At 52.7% G+C, this 18,954-nt stretch overlaps 1 protein-coding gene across 1 annotated transcript; it reads left to right on the plus strand.

The window, feature by feature from the left end:
* Window positions 1–7,200: 7,200 nt before the first annotated feature.
* LOC311203069 (olfactory receptor 14A16-like) lies at window positions 7,201–10,239 on the plus strand (the record flags this gene model as incomplete). Its single annotated transcript, XM_084277704.1, has 2 exons — window positions 7,201–7,251; window positions 9,301–10,239. The coding sequence occupies 2 exons, from the start codon at window positions 7,201–7,203 to the stop codon at window positions 10,237–10,239; spliced, it is 990 nt and encodes a 329-aa protein (XP_084133830.1).
* Between the last annotated feature and the right edge of the window lie 8,715 nt (window positions 10,240–18,954).

Here is an 18,954-nt window from a genome sequence, read left to right on the forward strand (position 1 = left end):
CCTCTGCAGCACCAGAGAGCCCAGAGACCTGCAGTGCCTCTCCAGGCTCTGGAAGCCTGACGGAGCCCTTGAGACCTATTGCCTGCCCAAGCACTCTGCATTGAGCTTTGGGGGCAGCTTTTCTCATGGTTGGTTTCCCAGGGACTGAGCCCTGCTGGGCAAGAGACTCTCTTTGCTCTTGGTGGGGCACAGACACCCAACATGTCCCTGCTGAGGCAGATGGGGCAGCTCCTGCAGGAGGGAGCAGCAGATGGTGGGATGGCCTGGGGATGGACAGCACCAGGAGAAGCCTTGCTCATCCTCTGCCCTGGCATTGCTGGTACATGGGACACCCCACACATCTCTGCCCCTCTGCACCCCTGGGGATCAGGGACTGGGAGCTGGTTTGACCCCAAGGCTGCTGGTGGCTCAAGGTGCCCCAGGAGGGCAGAGATGTCTGACCCTGTTCAGTGTCAGCTCTCCCACCTCGGAGCGTTCAGTGGGAGCAGATCAAGCTCTCCAGATCACTCCAGGTGAAGGGAGGGTTTCTCCAGGGAGAAGCTCACCCTGCACCCACCATGGGGTCCCTTGCTTTGGGTGGCCATGTCACACCCCAGGGGACAATGGGGGTAAGACGCTGTTTTCCCAGCACTCACCTGAGCAAATGACAGCAGCGTCCCTGTCGTGGGAGCATGGGGAGGCTCCCAGGGCAGTCACTGGGCAGTGTCCCATCTGGGCTTCAGTCCCATCACAGTGGAATGACTCTCTCCAGGTGGGGCCGGTGCCTCTCCCAAAACGCCCTCCTCCAGGAAGGGCCTCAGCAAACCCGCAGCCGAGGTGGCGACAGAGAACGTGGGCGTCCAAGAGGTCCCAGTGGGAGTCACAGAGGGTGCCCCAGGTCCCCAGCACCTGGACCTCCACCCGCCCATCACAAGCCGTGCTGCCATTCACCAGCCTGAACCCTGTGTACTCTGGGGACAGAGGAAGAGGGGAAAAGGGGCATTGGTGCTCTTCACCTATGGCAGCTGTAGGACTGTCCAGATGGACAGCCTTCCTTCCTCCTCCTTCTGCAATCTCTTAGGGCTGCAGAAAACCACATCACCCCTCCTGCCTTCAAACCCAGTTGTGTGTCCTGTCCCCATCCTGCTCCCTTCCACCAGCTCATCCACAGCACTCAGCACCCCACCCTGAGTCCTTACTTGTGCAGATGACACTGGCATCGTTGGCGTGGGTGCAGGGTGGGTCCCTGGGGGACCCTGTGGGGCAGAAGGCCAGAAAGGATTCATTCCCCAAACACTGCAGCTCTCTGTCCCAGATGGAACCAACACCTTCTCCAAAGGGAGCTGCCCCAGGGATGGACAGGGCTACCCCACACTGCAGCTCTTCACAGACCACGTCAGCGGCTTTGGGACCAAAGTCTGAGTCACAGACAGTTTTCCACTGGTTCTCATCACGGATCTCCACTCGTCCTGAGCAGGGGCTGCCCCCTCCAACCAGCCGCACAAACCCTGGAGCAAACAAAGACCCCTGTGAGTCCCCAGAGCCCTCTGGCAACGTCCTGAGCATGTCTCACCCCATCTCTCACCTGGCTACAGGCCAAGAGCCTCACAACCATCCCAGCAGCTCCCAGTGGGTGCTGATGGCACAAAAACACCAGAGCCCCTCCCTGCTCTCCAGAAATCAGCACAGCACTGGGGGCTGGCTGTTCTCCCACAGCCACAGCCACAGGCACCACTCAGATAAACTGCTGCTCTTCTGGAGACCCTGGGGTGCTCGGCACCAGCCCCAGGCCCTGAAGCACCCAGAGCTCTCTGGCCCGAGGTGATGGGCCCAGGTGCTATTGGATGCTGCAGCCTTCTCTGCCTACCTCTCATGGAGTGACCCTGTAAGAGACAGGAGGTAGCCAAGGGTCACCCTGCTCTTCATCCTAATCCCTTTGATCCTCCCCTCTGAGTAGCTCCTCTGCTTTGGGGCACTCCTATTTGCCAGGGAACAAAACTCAAAAGGCCCTGGCCACCTTTGTTCCTTCCCTGGAGCTGTGCGTGTCATCTGAGCTGCGACAAGGTCCTCATGGCTTCCAGACAGGTTTTCCTGAACACATCTATCTCCCTACACCAGGCAGCCATGGAGCATGGGCTGAGCCACATCAGGGGTCAGGCAATGGCAGGTTGCCACTGGGCTTTCCTCAGAGACCAGGGAAACCATCAATGACAGTCTCAACTCATCAGTGACCAGCCACACCAGGCCCTTTTCCCGTACCCCCTTGCTGCCCTGAGGGTACACTCAGTTCCCTTCCCCATCGTGGCAACAAAGGTGGTGACCAGCTGGCCCCTTACCTGAACATGTCACTCCAGCATCCCAGTTGTGATCACAGAACCCTTCCCCTGAGCCATAGTTTGTGCAGTCAGACAGGGCAGACTCGGTGCCATCACACCCAACACCAGACATCCAAATGGGGCCAGATCCTGGCCCAAAGTGTGCAAAGTCATGAGCTGCAACAGCATCCCCACAGCGCAGCTGCTTGCAAACCACTGCAGCATCAGTCTTGTCCCATAAAAGACCACACACAGTCCCCCACTGTCCCTGTTGTTTCACCTCCACTCTTCCAGCACAGCGTCCACCACCATTTTCCAGCCTCACCTCTGCAGCCCCTGCAAGCACAAACATGGGAACCTTCAGGAGAGCACTGAACACTAGACCACAGGTCTGGAGGTTCCTCCTTCCCAGGAACCAGTGTGCATGGTGTACCCTTCCATGCTGTCCTCAGGGCAGTGTCAGGCTCACATTTGTCCCCAAGGCCTTCCCCATGCTGGAGGTGCTCAGCTCTAACCCCACTGGGTTATTCACCACCCCACAGCCAGCAGCACCTCTTCCAAACTCAACCACCACCTTCCCCTTCCCACCCATATACTGTGCCTGGATCTTCCCAGGGCACAATCTCCCCACAAGCCCAGATCCCCCCTGCAACAGCCCTGTGCCCCCAGATCCACAAGGAAAGGCTCAAGTTCAGTTGACTTGAACACTGTCTGCCCCTCATCTCAGTGGCACCTCCAAAGACACCCCATTCTCAGAGATACCTCCATGTTCCCACTAGAGCCAGCTGACGCTCTCTGTGGGACAAAGATGCTGCACTTACCCCTGCACAGATGAACCCAGAGCAGCAGCCACAGCACCCGAAGGGACAGGAGACCCTCCATCCCCAGCCTCAGCCTTCTGTCCTGCTGGAACAGCCCTGCAGCACCACACTCCCTGTCACAGCTCCTGGGGACCCACAGAGATGACAGTGATGAAAGGGTAATATATCTCTTAGATGCAGACCCAGCTGCATGAGGAGCCAATCAAAGCAGCAGCCCCTTTTTAGTCGTTATCGGGAGGTATCTCCCCTCTGACACAGCCCAGCCCTCCAATGAACTCTTCCAGCTCCATTCATGACCATATATGAGGGACACAGAGGTCCCGCTGCGCATGTCACGGTCACTGGGGCAGGGGATGGTCATGGGACAAGCTGGGTGTGGAGGAGAAATGGGTCTGTCCCCGCTCGGTCCCTGCTGGGGGCACTGGGAGCAACGAGCATCTCCTCTGCTGGGCTCATCCAAGAACCCAAGGCCAAGAACGTCCAGGCACCGCCAAGCCGTGGGAGCCACGGAGCTGGGACTGCTGCGGGTCTGTGTCAGGCTGGAAGAGAAACAGCCCCTGCTCCTGCTCCAGCCCCGCTGTGCTGGGAGCAGCAGCTGGGACAAGCCCTTGGCCAGGGGCAGAGCTCCAGCCCAGGAGTGCTGGCTGGCCCCTTCCTCCCCGCAGAGCCCCACGGCGGGTCCCTCGCAGGAGGAGCCCGGGCTGGGCCGTGTCCCTGCCCTGGCAGCAGACACGCAGCCCAGGGGCTCAGCCGTGTCCCTGGCTCTCAGCGTGTCACCCAGGGGCCGTTATTCCCCCCGGGCAGAGCGGGAGCTGGAGCCTGCAGGTGCACAAACCACAGCCCACGTGACCTCGCAGCGCTCGCCCTGCTCCCCCCGGGCAGCAGCCTGTGGTTTCCTGCTGGCACCGTGCCCAGGCACATCCCTGCAGTGCCCTGAGACATTTTAAAATATTATAATAAAATTATTAAATCATTAATGAAAAGGAGAATCTTCCACCTTTATTGGTTGGGGGGGATCCATTGTGACTGGGGATGTAGAAAGGTCTGAGGTACTTGATGCCTTTCTTGCCTGTCTTTAGTAATCAGAGCAGTTTCTCTCCTGATACCCAGACCCCTGAGTGGAAAGATGGGGACGGGAAGTGGATGAAAGTCCCAAACATCCTTGGAGATCCTCCTCACTTGCTTTTCAAAGCCTGTCTGGTTTCAAACACGGTCTGTTGGTACTTTGATGGACAGAACTTAAGTGGGAGGGGCTTCCCTGGGGGGAGCTGCGGTGGGCGGGGCTTCACACCAGACATCACTGCCACCTCACAGTGCTGTCACCATGTCCCCAGGCAGCATGAAAGGCAGCACCCTGCCCTGTCCCACAGACAGAGCTGTCACAGGGACAGCTAGAAGACCTCCTAAGAGGGAGCCCTTCAGGAGCAGCTGGAATTCCCTGGCACAGCTTGAGGAAGGCAGAACAAAAGCAGGAAGAGTCTAATGGATCTACTTTGCTGCTGGCAAAGCCACCTTTAGAGCCCATCTGCTGGATGGAAAACCTGCTCCAGGAGATTACAGCCACCACCCATCCCTGCAGGTGCCAGAGGCGCTCAGGCCTTTTCCTCTGGAGAGCCATGGCCAAGGCAAGGGAATGCCTCTGGAGAAGCCCTGCAGAGCTCAGCATCCTCCCCTGCCATGGAGCCAGGGGCAGCAGTGCAGCTGTAAGCAATGGGATGGAGAGAAGTGGACAGGGTCCCACTGCTCTGCAGCACCCGCTGGTATCCCCAGCAGGCACAAGGGAAGGACACTGGCCCCCAGGGTCCATCAGGCGGGGGGGGCACCTGGACCCTCGGATGCTCAGAGGGCTGGAGCAGCTCCCCTACAAAGAGAGGCTGAGGGAGATGGGCTGGTTCAGCCTGGAGAAGAGAAGGCTGTGGGGGGACCTCATTGCAGCCTCCCAGTCCCTGAAGGGAGCAGAGGAACAGGAGGGGAAGCAGCTTGTTAAAGGGGTAGATAATGGCAGGACAAGGGGGATGGGTTAAAACTAAAGGAGGGAAGGTTTAGATTGGATATTAGGGGGGAGATTTTTACAGAGAGAGTGGCGAGGGGCTGGAACAGGCTGCCCAGAGAGGGGGTGGAGAAGCATCTTTGGCCTGGCTGAGGCTGGCACGCAGTTGGTTTTCCTCCCAGCAGTCTGCACAGTGCTGTGCTTTAGATCTGCGACCCAAACAGTGCTGAGATCACACAGATGCTTTAGCTATTGCTGAGCAGGGCTTGCACAGCATCAAGGCCTTCTCTGTTCTCACTCTGCCCATCCCAGGGAGGTGGCTGGGGCTTGGCAAGGGTGTGGGAGGGGACAAAGCTGACCAAAGGGGTTATTCCATCAACGGGACATCCCGCTTGGAGATAAAACTGGGCAGGGCTTTCTTTCCAAGGGGAGCCTGGTTGGGCATCAGTCAGTGGGAGGTGAGAGTTGGTCAGTGACTGCCTTTACACCACTTCTGTTGGGGGTGGGGCTCTGAGGCCCTGGGTTTCCCTTCACGTTTGATGCTCTTTGTATCTTGAGCCCAAAGGTTTCATTACATTCACTCTTCTGTTTCTCTCTCCCAGCCCACTGTGGGGGCAATGATTGAATGTCTGGTGGGTGTTTAGAAACAATCTGGGCTCAATCCATCACAGGTGGGTTTGGAAATATGTGTGAACAAGACAGAATTACTTTGTGATTAGTGTTTACACGGTGATGTGTCTCTGGGAAGGTCTTAGTGGTGGTCGGTTGTGTGTGGTTATTTGGTCACCAGGCGAGAAGCTGCCCTGTGTGTCACCCATTGTGCATATTTCAACCTAAGTGCTGTTGTTACTTCCCCCTCCGCTGTCTGTCCCAGTACACTCTTCTGAAGTGAACCCATAACGTTTACCTTTTGTCTTCCCATTCTTCTCCCCATCCCTGTGTACCGTGGATGTCACAGCGGACAGCCTGCCTCTGTACCAGGGGTGTCATAACAGACAGCCTGTCTCTGTACAGGGTGTGTCTAGCCCTGTTTGTCTCTGTACTGGGGTGCTGTATCGGGGGTTTCTTGTATCCCATGTGTCTGCACAGGCTGTGTGGTAATGGACAGCCTGCCCATGTAACAGGGGTGTTGTAATGGAAAGCTTGTCTCTGTACCGGGTGTGCCTGGCACCCCGTTCCTCTGCACCCAGTGTGTCTGGCACCTCATGCCTCTGTACCGTGGTGCATTAAAGGACAGCCTGCCCTTATAACCAGGGGTATCTTGCACCTGTGACCTCTCCGGTGAACCATCACCAAGACCTGGCTCGACTACAAACTGCCATCGACGAAGATCTGCAAAGACTCGAGCAATCTATGACCCATCTAGAACAATCTGTCTCTTCACTCTCAGAGGTTGTCTTGCAGAACAGACGAGGATTAGACCTCCTGTTCATGCAACAAGGAGGCCTTTGTGCCGCCTTGAAAGAGGAATGCTGCTTTTATGCTGACCACACTGGATTAGTCAGGGATTCGATGGCTCAACTGAGAGAAAGGTTAGCTCAGAGGAAAAAGGAAAGAGAGGCCCAATAAGGATGGTTGGGATCATGGTTTAGTTACTCGCCATGGCTAACCACCTTAATATCTACCTTGTTGGGACCAGTTGTAATGATCATAATAGCACTGATTTTCGGACCCTGCGTACTGAACAAGCTCACAGCATTCGTCAAGAGTCGTCTAGAGAGGGTTAACATTCTCTTTGTAGAAAACAGACAGATGCTTTAAGAAAGTAACCACTGAGCACTACCTCTGTGGTTGTCCCTAGTATACCCTACTGTCTAAGCTACCTCTGACTTATCAGTCACTCAATGTGCCTTATGCTATCACTATTATAAGCTATCAATATTATAAGCTATCAACATTATAACTTATCACTATTATATATTATCACTAACATATTATCACCATTATTATCACTATTATGTATTATCACTATTATATATTGTCACTACTGTAGTCCAACACTGTTATAAGCTGTCACCTTTTTATATATCAGTATTGTGTGTCACTGTTGCACTTTGAACTGTGAGTAGTTTTAGTGAGCACAGGGAGGGGGGAAATGTCGGTAGATGGGGCCTGGCGGTCAGAAGATTTCGGGCTGAACGGAAAGGTAGGACCCCCCCCCTCTCCTTAGGTAACCAATAGTAGGTAGCTGGTGAGGTAAGCGGACGGAAGTGACATCAGACCCCTGGGGTATAAAGCCCCGCGCCCCTCTCTAATAAACGCCATTTGCCGCCCACCACATTGGTGTCTCTGAGCTGATGGACCGAGCAGCCAGAGTGTGGCGCCGGTGCCGTTCCTGAACCAGGTCACCATGCCGTTCATGGCGATAGTTTTGGGTACGAGCAAATGTGGGTGACACTCACTTTCCATCTGATGAGGCTCACTCTCATGGAGAAGAGTGAATTACAACTTGCCTCCATTCCTAAGGGAGCTGTGACCAGCAGCTCCCATACAGAAGGTGCCTATTTGTGCCACCAGAACTGGGGCAAGAGGAATGGAAACTCCAATGGGTTTGTGGCAGCCATAGGTCAGAGCAGCAAGTCCTTCCAGCCCCAGGGCTGCAAAGCAAGGATGAAGGGTCTGGAATTACTCGACTGACTCCCTTCCATTCACAGGGGGAAAGAGACCCTTCCTTGTCCCTTCCTGTGGGTCGTGTCTCATAGGGAGACAAGGCAAGGTGATTCTCCTGCCCAACTCTAGTTTGGTCAGGAGAAAGGACTCTGATGGACAGAAGGATTGCTCCCCAGACAAGGGAGGGAACATTACAAAGGACTTCAGTATCTTTCCAAGTTAGTTCCTTTGAGCTCCAGAGACACCACGAAGGAGTCCAGAGGGGATAGAGTACGTGACAGCTTCACCTGCTCCTCTGCTGGGAGCTGGGCTGGGCTCCTGGGATGGAGGGAGCTCATGGCAACCCAGCAGCTCCTGAAAAGAGACAGCTCTGGCCAGGAGCAGCTCCTCTGCCAAGCACACAGGGCTGGGGACACTGCCTGGAGGCACCGAGGGGAGACCTGTGAGGCTGAGAGAGCTGATGGATGCTGAGAGCTCACTGGAGGAGAAATCTCCACAGCACTCTGCCTGGTATGTCTGTGGGTGCAGGGCAATGCAGGTTCTGTTCCTGGAGGGATCTCGTAAAGCTGGGACATGGGGCAGTGTGTGGGGTCTGTCAGGAGGACAGGTTCTCTCTAGGACCAGAAAGTGCTGCCTGGAAGGGATGCCCTTCTGCCCCATCAGAGGGACAGGGCAGGACAGCTGTCTTCTCCTGGGCATGGTTGATGGGTGCCCAGGGCTGTCCTTGCGAGCAGGGTCCTTGTGACCCGGGGTCTGTGTGCTGGGGCAGAGACTGTTGCTGCCAGGGTCAGCACTCAGCCAGCCTTGTTGGCTTTCCACACTGATAGAGAAGGACCTGTGCATTGAAGGAGTGACCAAGGGAAGAGCAGTGTGAGGTCATTCTGCAGTAAGACAGTGCTGCCTGGGTCAGGTTTGTTCCCAGCTCCAGCTGATCCTTGAGAAATTTCAAAGGGAATTTGAAGAACAACATCAAGGAAGCATTTTCCTGCCAGGCAGAGTCTTTGCTTTGACTTTTCCTCTCCTGTGGGCTGTGCTGACTGTGGTATATCAGAACTAATTTCTCCCCTCAAGAATGTCCACATCAGAGCATCTCCTGAGCCCTGCACACACAGGTTCCCAGGGCAGTGCCCTGATTGCAGGAGGGGTCTGCAGAGCAGAGCTGAGCACAGGACAGGTGGGATGAGGTCTGTGAGCACAGAGCAGGAGGTGACATGGGCAAAGAGAAGCAGCTGCAGGGACAGCTCCAGGTATCAGAGACATTTTCAGGGAAGGAGAAAGAAGGAACTGCTTCCAGAAATGCCCTGGCAAGGGAGGATTTGGGAACTCCCTCATATCGCCTGCAGCGCAGACACTGATATTCTACAGAACTCAGGCAGGAATGAGTTCTAGAGAGGCCAGAGCTGACCCTCATCCCAGCAGTGGCACGTTCAAGGCAGCACAAAGCAGACCTCCCAAAAGGGACCTGACAAAACGCTTCCTGAATACAGAGAGTCAATGTGAATTGGAGGAGGTTGTCCTCATAGAAGTGTTCCCTAACGTTTCATTGCATTTTCCAACTCTCACAGCTCTCCCCACTTGATGGCAGCAGATGTCCAACAGCAGCAGCTCCATCAGCCAGTTCCTCCTCCTGCCCTTTGCAGACACATGGGAGCTGCAGCTCCTGCACTTCTGCCTCTTCCTGGGCATCTACCTGGCTGCTCTCCTGGGCAATGGCCTCATCATCATCACCATAGCCTGTGACCACCACCTCCACACCCCCATGTACTTCTTCCTCCTCAACCTCTCTGTCCTGGACTTTGGCTGCATCTCCACCACTGTTCCCAAAGCCATGGCCAATTCTCTGTGGGACACCAGGGCCATTTCCTACACAGGATGTGTGGCTCAACTCTTTTTCTTTGTATTTTTGATCTCAACAGAGTACTTTCTTCTGACTGTCATGGCCTATGACCGCTACGTTGCCATCTGCCACCCCCTGCACTACGGGACCCTCCTGGGCAGCAGAGCTTGTGTCCACATGGCAGCAGCTGCCTGGGCCAGTGGGTTTCTCAATGCTGTGTTGCACACAATCAATACATTTTCCCTGCCCCTCTGCCATGGCAATGCTGTTGACCAGTTCTTCTGTGAAATCCCCCAGTTCCTCAAGCTCTCCTGCTCAGATGCCTACCTCAGGGAAACTGCACTCGTTGTGGTCAGTGTCTGCTTATTTTTTGGCTGTTTTGTGTTCATTGTGGTGTCCTATGTGCAGATCTTCAGGGCTGTGCTGAGGATCCCCTCGCAGCAGGGACAGCACAAAGCCTTTTCCACCTGCCTCCCTCACCTGGCTGTGATCTCCCTGTTTCTAAGCACTGGTGTGTTTGCCAACCTGAAGCCTTCCTTCCTCTTCTCCTTCTATCTTGACCTGGTATTGTCATTTCTTTACTCAGTTTTTCCACCAGCAGTGAACCCCCTCATCTACAGCATGAGGAACCAGGAGCTGAAGGATGCCTTGTGTAAACTGATGACTGGATGTTCTAAACAGCAATGAACTGCTCATTTCAACACTAGTTTGTCTCTTTCACCTCCCACACCATGCAGGTGTTTCCACCTCTCCTGATGATGTGGCCATGCCTAAGGACAGCTTTTCAGCAGACTAGAGGGATATATCCTCACTGAATTCCACCTCAGATTGCTCTTTGGTCATTCAGATGCTGCTCAGTCTCCAGTTACTTCTTTGAGACTCTGAGATGTCCCATCTTTCAGAAGTCTAATGAACTGCTCTGTCAGCAAGTCAGTGTGTTGATAAGTGACCTTTCTGTGTATCTGATTGAAACTGTTCTGGGAGAGAATCTCCTCTGAAAGCTGACCCCCTGCACACGCTGCTTGGCCGTAGCAGCAGCTGAGGAGAGAGATTTCATGGGTATTAAACTGTGTCATGTTGAACTGCTGTTTGTTGTCAGAGAAATCTGTCTGTGCCTGTGAGCACAGATGATGCCAGGAAGAGTTTTGGGAGTCCTAGGAGGGCAGTGAGGGAACTGCTGGGCTTGGGGAAGAGCAAGGTTCTCCATGCAGTGTTGGATCTCAAGAGACTGCTTTTCCTGCCTGTCCAGATCTCCTTAGGAGACTGACACCCATTGCATAATGTGGCTGTCACTGCTTCTATCAACTGAGCCATGACAGGAAATAGTCGTGAAGGGAAAATATCCTCCATTGTAATATTCCTTTGAACTGTTCATCATTAAATACCTAACTGAAATCCAATTATTTGTAGAAGTCTGGATTCTTTTAATGAAAAAGACTTGAAGAGATATGCTTTTTAAGGCTTTCTGTACTTCCATGAGCCCCTATTGTATATTTGCTTCTGAGTCCACAGACCTCAGATACTAAGAGGACACTGAAGAAACCTCTCAAAATGCCAGTCAGACTCAATGCCCAAAGAACCCTGAAGCGTTCATGGGCCCGACAGTGAGGTATTACTGACAAAACCTCCCCATGAACGTCTTACACCTCACAAGTGGAGGCCATGAGGACAAACCCAGGCAAAGCGCAGGCAGCTCTGATGCTGAGGACACCCTGGCTTGGTCTGATGAAGCAGAAATGCCAAGTGCTGAGCCCCAGCCCCTGGGCAGGGAGATCCTGACCCTCACCTGTGTCTCAGGGCTCTTCCATGGGATGTGGGGAGTGTGATGCCAAGGGTAGGACAGGGGTATGACACATGGATGCCTCCCTAGGTTGAGTTCAAGGAGGCAATTATGTTCCATGGCCATGAGGACAATGTGTCTCCTCTGAGGCCTCTGCAGGGACATCAGCCACAGCCAAGGGGGCAAAGATCTCATTTCTATCAGGTGCTTTCAGCCTGGCCAACACCCCTGACCTTCTGCACCACAGCCCATGTGACACTGCCCCACACCTGTGCCGGTTTCTCTGCAGGTTCCCAACCCTTTTCCCCACCTTGTTCTCACCTCACCATGTCCCTGCCTGTACTGCTGTCTCCCCCTCCTCACCAGCTGATCCCAGATAAACCAAGCAACCAGCTCATCCACACTTCCTCCAAGTAACTCCAAACACCACAGCACTACCCTCAGAATGGCATTTCTCCATGCTCATAACCCATCTGCACCTCTAGTTTTAATTGCCATTCATTTGAAAAGGAAATTTCAATCTCTCTGGAGCTACCCCTATACTCTCCTCAGACTCCCCTTCCCCAGGCTAAAGAAGCCCAGATCTCTCAGCCTCTCCACACAAGACCTGTAACCCTATCTTAGCAGAATTTCTCTCAACCTTGTGGCAGTTCCTCCACATTTGTCTCACACCCCCCCCCCCCCGCCCCCAACACACACACACACACACACTCTCCTGGACTATCTGCTGGTGTCCACACCAGTGCTGAGTCAAACTGACAGTGAGTGCCTTTGCCTGGGTGGCCGTACTGCTCCCAGTGCTGCCCAACGTGCTCATGGCCAGGTTCCTGTGTAGCAGCCCTGGCTGCTGTGGCATCCCTCAGAACGCCCAAAGCCTCCTCCTTGACACTGCTGCTCCACCAGTCATGTCTGAATTCCCTTGGTGTGTGGGTGTTGAGGTTTAACCCTGCTCACTGATGATGTCATCATGCATGGGAGATTCTTTTGGGCAGTTGGCATCAGCTGTCCTGGCAGTCCTCCCTCACAACAACCAGTGCTCCCTGAGCTTACTTTCTAGTGCAGCAGCATGTGAATCAGGAAGGGCCTTGATGCTGTGCAAGCACTGGGCACCAATGAATAAATTATCATGTGTCACCAGTGCTGGATTGGTCACACAACAGGACGATGTGTTGGTTCTACCCCTGTTGTGGTTATTCCCTGATGCAGAACATCACAAGATGAGAAGGGGCAGATCAGCTCTGGTTGGAAAAGTTCTTGAGGTGTCTCTTTGTAAAACCACGGAGGGTTTTGCCAGGATCTGCTGGAAGTGAAGCTCCGATGTGTCAGTGGTTAATGTGTGAGTGTAGAAGCCTCAGCTGACTTGTGGTGCCTCAGCAAGAGGCATTAAAGGACAAGATAGAAAATCAATAAAAAGAGGAGAGAGTGCTGTAAATGCTTGTGGTGGTTCAGCCCCAAACAGTGTCTCAGCACCACACACCACTGGCTCACTCCCAGAGGAGAAAGAGACAGAGCCTCTGTCGGTTGGGATAAGGAGAGTTCACAGAAAAAAGCACCATGAAACTAGAACAATAAACTGCCCATGACACTCATACCCAGTGAGAACACAGAGTACCTTACCCACCTGAGGATTACAGAGTGCTGCAGGACAGGAGGACCAACCCAACACCCCAGCTGCACTCAGACTGCCCTGGAGGCACCCAGGAGTGGTGCCCAAACCAGCTCCTTTATGGAGAAGTGCTGTCAGGTGGTGTGGAAAACAGCCAGGGCTAACTCAACCTCCCCAAGCAGGCAGCACAGGTGAGATAACTGTGGCCTGACCAGAACCAGGACATTATCCACCCCTTTTTGCACACCATCTACATCATGCCCAGATGGGTTTGCCTCTGCACTCCCAGTTGCTTTGTTTCCATTGCTGCAACCACCCCCACAGGGCACCCCCACAGGAGTTGGCCACACACCTCAGCCACTGTTGGTGCTTCTTCCTTTCCCCAATCTATTACTGCCAGTCAGTTGGCATATGATGCTGGTGCACTCCACACAGACTTACACCACATGGGTGAGCAACATTGGACTTCATCAGGATTGGTGGGTAGCTGCAGATCATCAGGATCACAGTAATTCATCTCTCACATGGCTGATCCCCTCAAACACTGCACACTCTGCTCTGTGGTCATGCACTTGCCTGGCCAACACATGACATCTTCACTGAACGGGTACCTTTCCCCCACACTGGACAGAAGTGGCCTCCAGAGGCTGAGGGCTTGAGACTTCTTTCCAATCACCTTGTCAATGGCTCCTTCTCTGGACAGGGATCCCAGATGCTTGGCCTCCCTGGCTTCTAATTCCAGGCTGTGTGCCCCATTGTCCCAGCTTCGCAGTAGCCAGGGGATGATGTGCTCCCCTGGAAGGCAGCTGAAATCTTTTCTCATTTCTCCCAGCTCACCCATGTACAAGGATCAGGTTATAATGCTCACTCCCGGAGGAGAAACAGACAGACCCTCTTTGGGTTTGGAGGAAGACAATTTACTGACAAAATCACTGTGAAAAAATGATAACAGCACATCACAAACTACAATGACATCCAGTGATAACAGAGAGTACTTTACTGACCAAAGGATCACAAGGTGCTGCACAATGCAAGGACAAACCAAACACCCCAGCCACACTCAGACTAACCTTAAGGAAACCATGAGTGTCCCTCCCCAGCCAGCCCCTTTTATGGGGGAGAGATGTCAGGTGGTGTGGAAAACAGCCTGGACACACTCAGCTCAGCTGTGCTAACTCAGGTCACCTCTGCTAACTTAGCTCACATCTACTGGCTGCTTGGGGAGGTGAACTCTTGCCTGGCCAGAAACAGGACAGCTGTGCATTTAATCTCCCCTGTCTGTCACATATTTCTACCTGTCCAAAGTCAATTCACAGTGTCTGAAATCATTGTTCCCACAGTGGATCTGCACACCAGTGCTTCTGGTTGCTCTCTAGATTTCCCTTCCCATTCCCCTTGGACCATTCAGACACCTCCCAACCATCCAGCTGCTGCTCTGAGTTTCAGGGAGTTAAACCCTTGCCTTTCTGGCAGTTGTCTGACTCAGTCTGTCTTTAGCCAGCTCTTGAGTTGTGCTGATTTCACAGTCTCCTTCCTCACTAGAACATCTCTCACAGGGTTAAGCTTTGTGGCAGGTGAACCTCACTGGTGGCAGATTGCACTTGGCACAGAGTGAGGAGTGTTTGATTTAATGGTGAATCTTGTCAGGTTTCTTGTGTTGGTGGGAAAATAACTCCCTGTGTGCTGCCTGTGTGCAGCCAGTTCTCTAAGGAAAGCAGGGGAGCTGGTACAGAGGGGCTGTAATGCCCCACTGTGGAGTGCAGAGAGAGACCTGATGTAAGGACAAGGGATGCAAGTCCCAGTTGGCTGGTGAGAGTCATGGTGGGCTTGTGGAGATGTGCAGCAAGGTTGTCCCCACTGCCTCAAGGGACCCTTTTTCAGACCAGTCCAGACCTCCTTAGGAGGCACCCTGGATCAGTCTCAGTCAGAGGTTGTCACCTCTCCTCTACAGTGAAAATAATAACCTACACCCTTATAAAGAAATCAATTTTACTCTGAGCTCCCTTTGAAACAGCTTCAATGATCTGTACATCTCTTGAAGACTTGAAGATAATTACATGAAGAGACATAGCTCGTTAGGGCTTGCTTGTTAGTTTAATGAGCCCTGGGGTGCATTTGGTGCTGAGTCCTTGAAGCTCAGGTACTGAGAGGAAATTACACAAAAAACTCCATGTCAAAAGCAGAAGCCAAAGTACCTGAAGTATTAATGAGTCCCTCTGAGAGCCATTGCTGGCTGAGCCTCCCCAGGGACTCGTTAGCACAGGTAATTGGAGGCCATGTTGGCTGGTAGGCAAAGGCAATGTACAAGCAGCTGAGATGCTGAAGAAACCCCTGGGTTGGTTGGATGAAGCAGAAAGGCCAAGCCCTGACTCCCAGCCCCAGGAAAGACAGGTCCTGTCCCTCAGGCATTGCTCAGGCTCTTCCTGGGGCATCGTGGGGTGTGTAATGCTGAGGGAAGAACATCAGGATGAGAGTTTCTCCTCGTTGTTTGTCCAAAGCCCAGCTAGAAATTCATCTGTCCTCCATTTAAATAAAAGAAAGAGCAGGGAGACCCTCCATCCCCTATCAGATTCAGGAGGAAACATTGTTGAGAGATGAGGCCAAGGCTGAGGTGCTTAATGAAATCTTTGCCAATGTCTTTAGGAATAGGAGCAGTTGTACAGAGAGAATCCAGTTCCCTGAGCTGGGAGACAGGGACAGGGAGCAGAATGAGCCCACCTCAATCCAGGAGGAGATGGTCCTGCTGCAGATGTGCAGAGATCTGTGGGGCTGAATGGGATGCAGCCAAGGGTGCTGAAAGAGCTGGCAAGGGGGGTTCACCAAGCCACTTTCCATCAGTCCTGGCTGACTGGATCAGTCAGTGTAACCCCCTGTATAAGAAGGGACAGAAGGATGATCAGGGAAATTACAGGCCTGATAGTTTGACTTCAGTCCCAGAGAAGCTGATGCAGCAGATCATCCTGAGCAGCATTATCCAGTTCATGAAGAACCCCCAGGTGATCAGGCCCAGTCAGCTTGGGTTCATAAGGGCAGGTCCTGTTTGAGCAACCAGATCTCCCTCTATGAGAGGGTGACCTGCTTCTTGGACAAGGGAAGGGCTCTGGATGTTGTCTACCTTGACTTCAGCAAGGCCTTGGACACAGTTTTCCAGAACTTTCTCCTGGAGAATCTCACTGCTTGTGGCTTGGAATCTGTGGTGGTTCAGCCCCAAACAATGGCTGAGCACCACATGCTGCTCGCTCACTCCCGGAGGAGAAACAGACAGAGCCTCTGTGGGCTTGGATAAGGAGAGTTTACTGACAAAAGCACCATAAAAGGGGAACAATAACCGCCCCAATTGCACTCACACCCAGTGACAGCACAGAGAGTACCTTACAAACCCAACAATAACAGAGTGCTGCACCATGCCATGACCACCCCTCCCCAGCCAGCCCCTTTGACAGGGAAATTATGTCAGTGTCCTAGTTACATCTGGTAAGGAGTGAATTTCTTTTCTAAAAGCAGATTGAATGCTGTGTTTGGGAGTTTAGATGAGAGCAGTGCTGATAACACCCTGATGTTTCTGGTTGTTGCCAAGCAGTCAAGGACTTTTCAGTTGTTCCTATTTCCCTACTAAGGAGAAGGAAGGGGACACAGCCAGGACAGGTGTCCCAGACTGGCCAAAGGGGCTATTCCATGCCAATTTCATCATGCTCATTTTAAAAGGGGGGCTGGTGCAAGGAGGAGTAGGCAGCTTCAGGACTTGCAGTTTTCGGGACAGCTCTGGGCTGCACATCCTGAGCTGTGTGGTTCAGTGAGAAACTCCATTGTGTATCACCAGTTTCATATATTTTGCTACAAAGTCCTTTTATCATTGTTGTATCTCTCTTTCTGCTATTCTAGTAAACTATCTTTACACAACCTGCAGGGGTTTGTTTCCTTGGATTTGGGTTTTTTTCCCTTTCCCTTCTCTCTCCCTCCTCCCTCTTAACTTCCCCCCTCACTCCCTTTTAAAGAACAAGCCACTGTGTGGTGCTCGGCTCTCAGCTGGGGCAAAACCACATCTACTAAAATCCAAAACAAATCTATTCTTAAGAACATGAAAATTCTTATATTAAAGTTATATTAATTGTCTCTTAAGCGACATCTCCATCAATCTATTCAGCATGATTACATTTCATTGAATTGACAGGGCCAGCAATACAACAAAGAAAATGATGAGTTGGTTGCTGCTTAGAAACATCCAGTCATCAGTTTCCACAAGGCATCCTTGAACTCCTGGTTCCTCATGCTGTAGGTGAGGGGGTTCACTGACGGTGGAACCACCACGTAAAGAAATACCTCTACCAGGTTAAGTGGTCTCTGGAGACTGGACAGGGGCCAACGGCTCCAAGTTGGAACAAAGGAAAGGTGACAGAGGCCTGGGATAGTCTGCTGAGTGGGTAGTAGAGTCTCCTTCTCTGGAGATATTCAAGACCCACCTGGATGCCATCCTGTCCGACCCGTCCGAGGACTCTGCTTTTGAAGGGGGGGCTTGGACTGGATGATCTCTGGAGGTCCCTTCCAACTCCAATTCTGTGATTCTGTTAATCTGTAAATAGGGAGGAGATTTAGAGGGGCTCTTCAGGTAGGCAAACATGTCAGTGCTGACAAAGGAGGAGTCCACTCCCATGTAAGGAAGGCATGTGGAAAAGGCTTTGTGCCATTCCTGCTCGGCGTGGATCCTCAGCACAGCCCTGAAGATCTGCACATAGGACACCACAATGAACACAAAACACCCAAAAGCCAAACAAGCTCTGGCCACAATTTCCCTGAGCGAGGTCAGTGAGCAGGAGAGCTTGAGGATCTGGGGGATTTCACAGAAGAACTGGTCAGCAGCATTGCCATGGCAGAGGGGGAGTGAAAATGTATTTGCTGCAACAATATATTTAATAAGAAATTAAAAATTATCTGTTGCTTTTTGCTGTCAGAGAAAGGAGAGAGAAAGTGTAAGGAACTTTGCAGACAACAAGGTCGGTGAAGTAGGGGGAGAAGGTCCTCCCAGCCTCATTGCAGAGATTCCCTTGCAGCCCATGCAGAAGCCCATGGTGAATGAGGCTGTTCCCCCTCAGCCCATGCTGGGTGATGTGGAACAGTGATTCTACATGCAGCCTGTAGACATCACAGTGCTCAGGCAGGTGCAGACACCTGAAGGAGGCTGTGACCTCCTAGGAAGCCTGTGCTGGAGCAGGTTTGCTGGCAGGGCTGTGGAGGACCCAGGCTGGGGCAGTCTGTTGCTGAAGGAGGGCTCCCCATTAAAGTGACCCACCCTGGAGCAGTTGGTGATGATCTGAAGCCATGTGGGAAGGACTCACATTGGAGGGGTTCATGCAGGACTGTCTCCTGTGGGTGGAACCCAAAGCTGGAGCAAGGGGAGACTGTGAGGAGTCCTCCCATGAGGGGGAAGGAGCGGCCGAGACAATGTGTGATGAACTGACCCCAATGCCCATTCCCCATCCTCCTGTGCTGCTCAGTTAGAGGAAGGAGAGAATTAGAGAGTGAAGGGGACCCTGGGAAAAACAGGGAGGGATGGTTGTGGGTATCTTATTTATTTTTTCTTTTTCCTTCCTCTGCTCTCTTTGATTGGGTAATGAATTAGGTGGGTTTATTAAGAGTAACTCAGGAGAGTGACCACTGCATGATCTCTCCCTGTCCTTATCTTGACCTTTTGTTACATCTTCTTTCCCTTATGCAGCAGAGGAAGGGGAGTGATAGAGCAGCTTTGGTGAGCACCTGCGTCAACTCCCTTCTACAAGAGGTTGAAAGGAAGAAGTACATGAGCATGTGGAGTCAATGGTCGTAGGCTACAGTAATGATCATTAAATTCTTGCCCAGGAGAGCAGCCAGGTTGATGCCCAGGAAGAGCCAGAAGTGCAGGAGCTGCAGCTCCCGTGTGTGTGCAAAGGGCAGGAGGAGGAACTGGCTGATGGAGCTGCTGTTGGACATCTGCTGCCTCTGGGTATGGAAAAGTGTTTTCCGAAGTAAAAGACAGGAGTGA

Source organism: Gallinula chloropus (assembly GCF_964237585.1).
Source record: "Gallinula chloropus genome assembly, chromosome: 35".
Lineage (NCBI taxonomy): Eukaryota > Metazoa > Chordata > Aves > Gruiformes > Rallidae > Gallinula > Gallinula chloropus.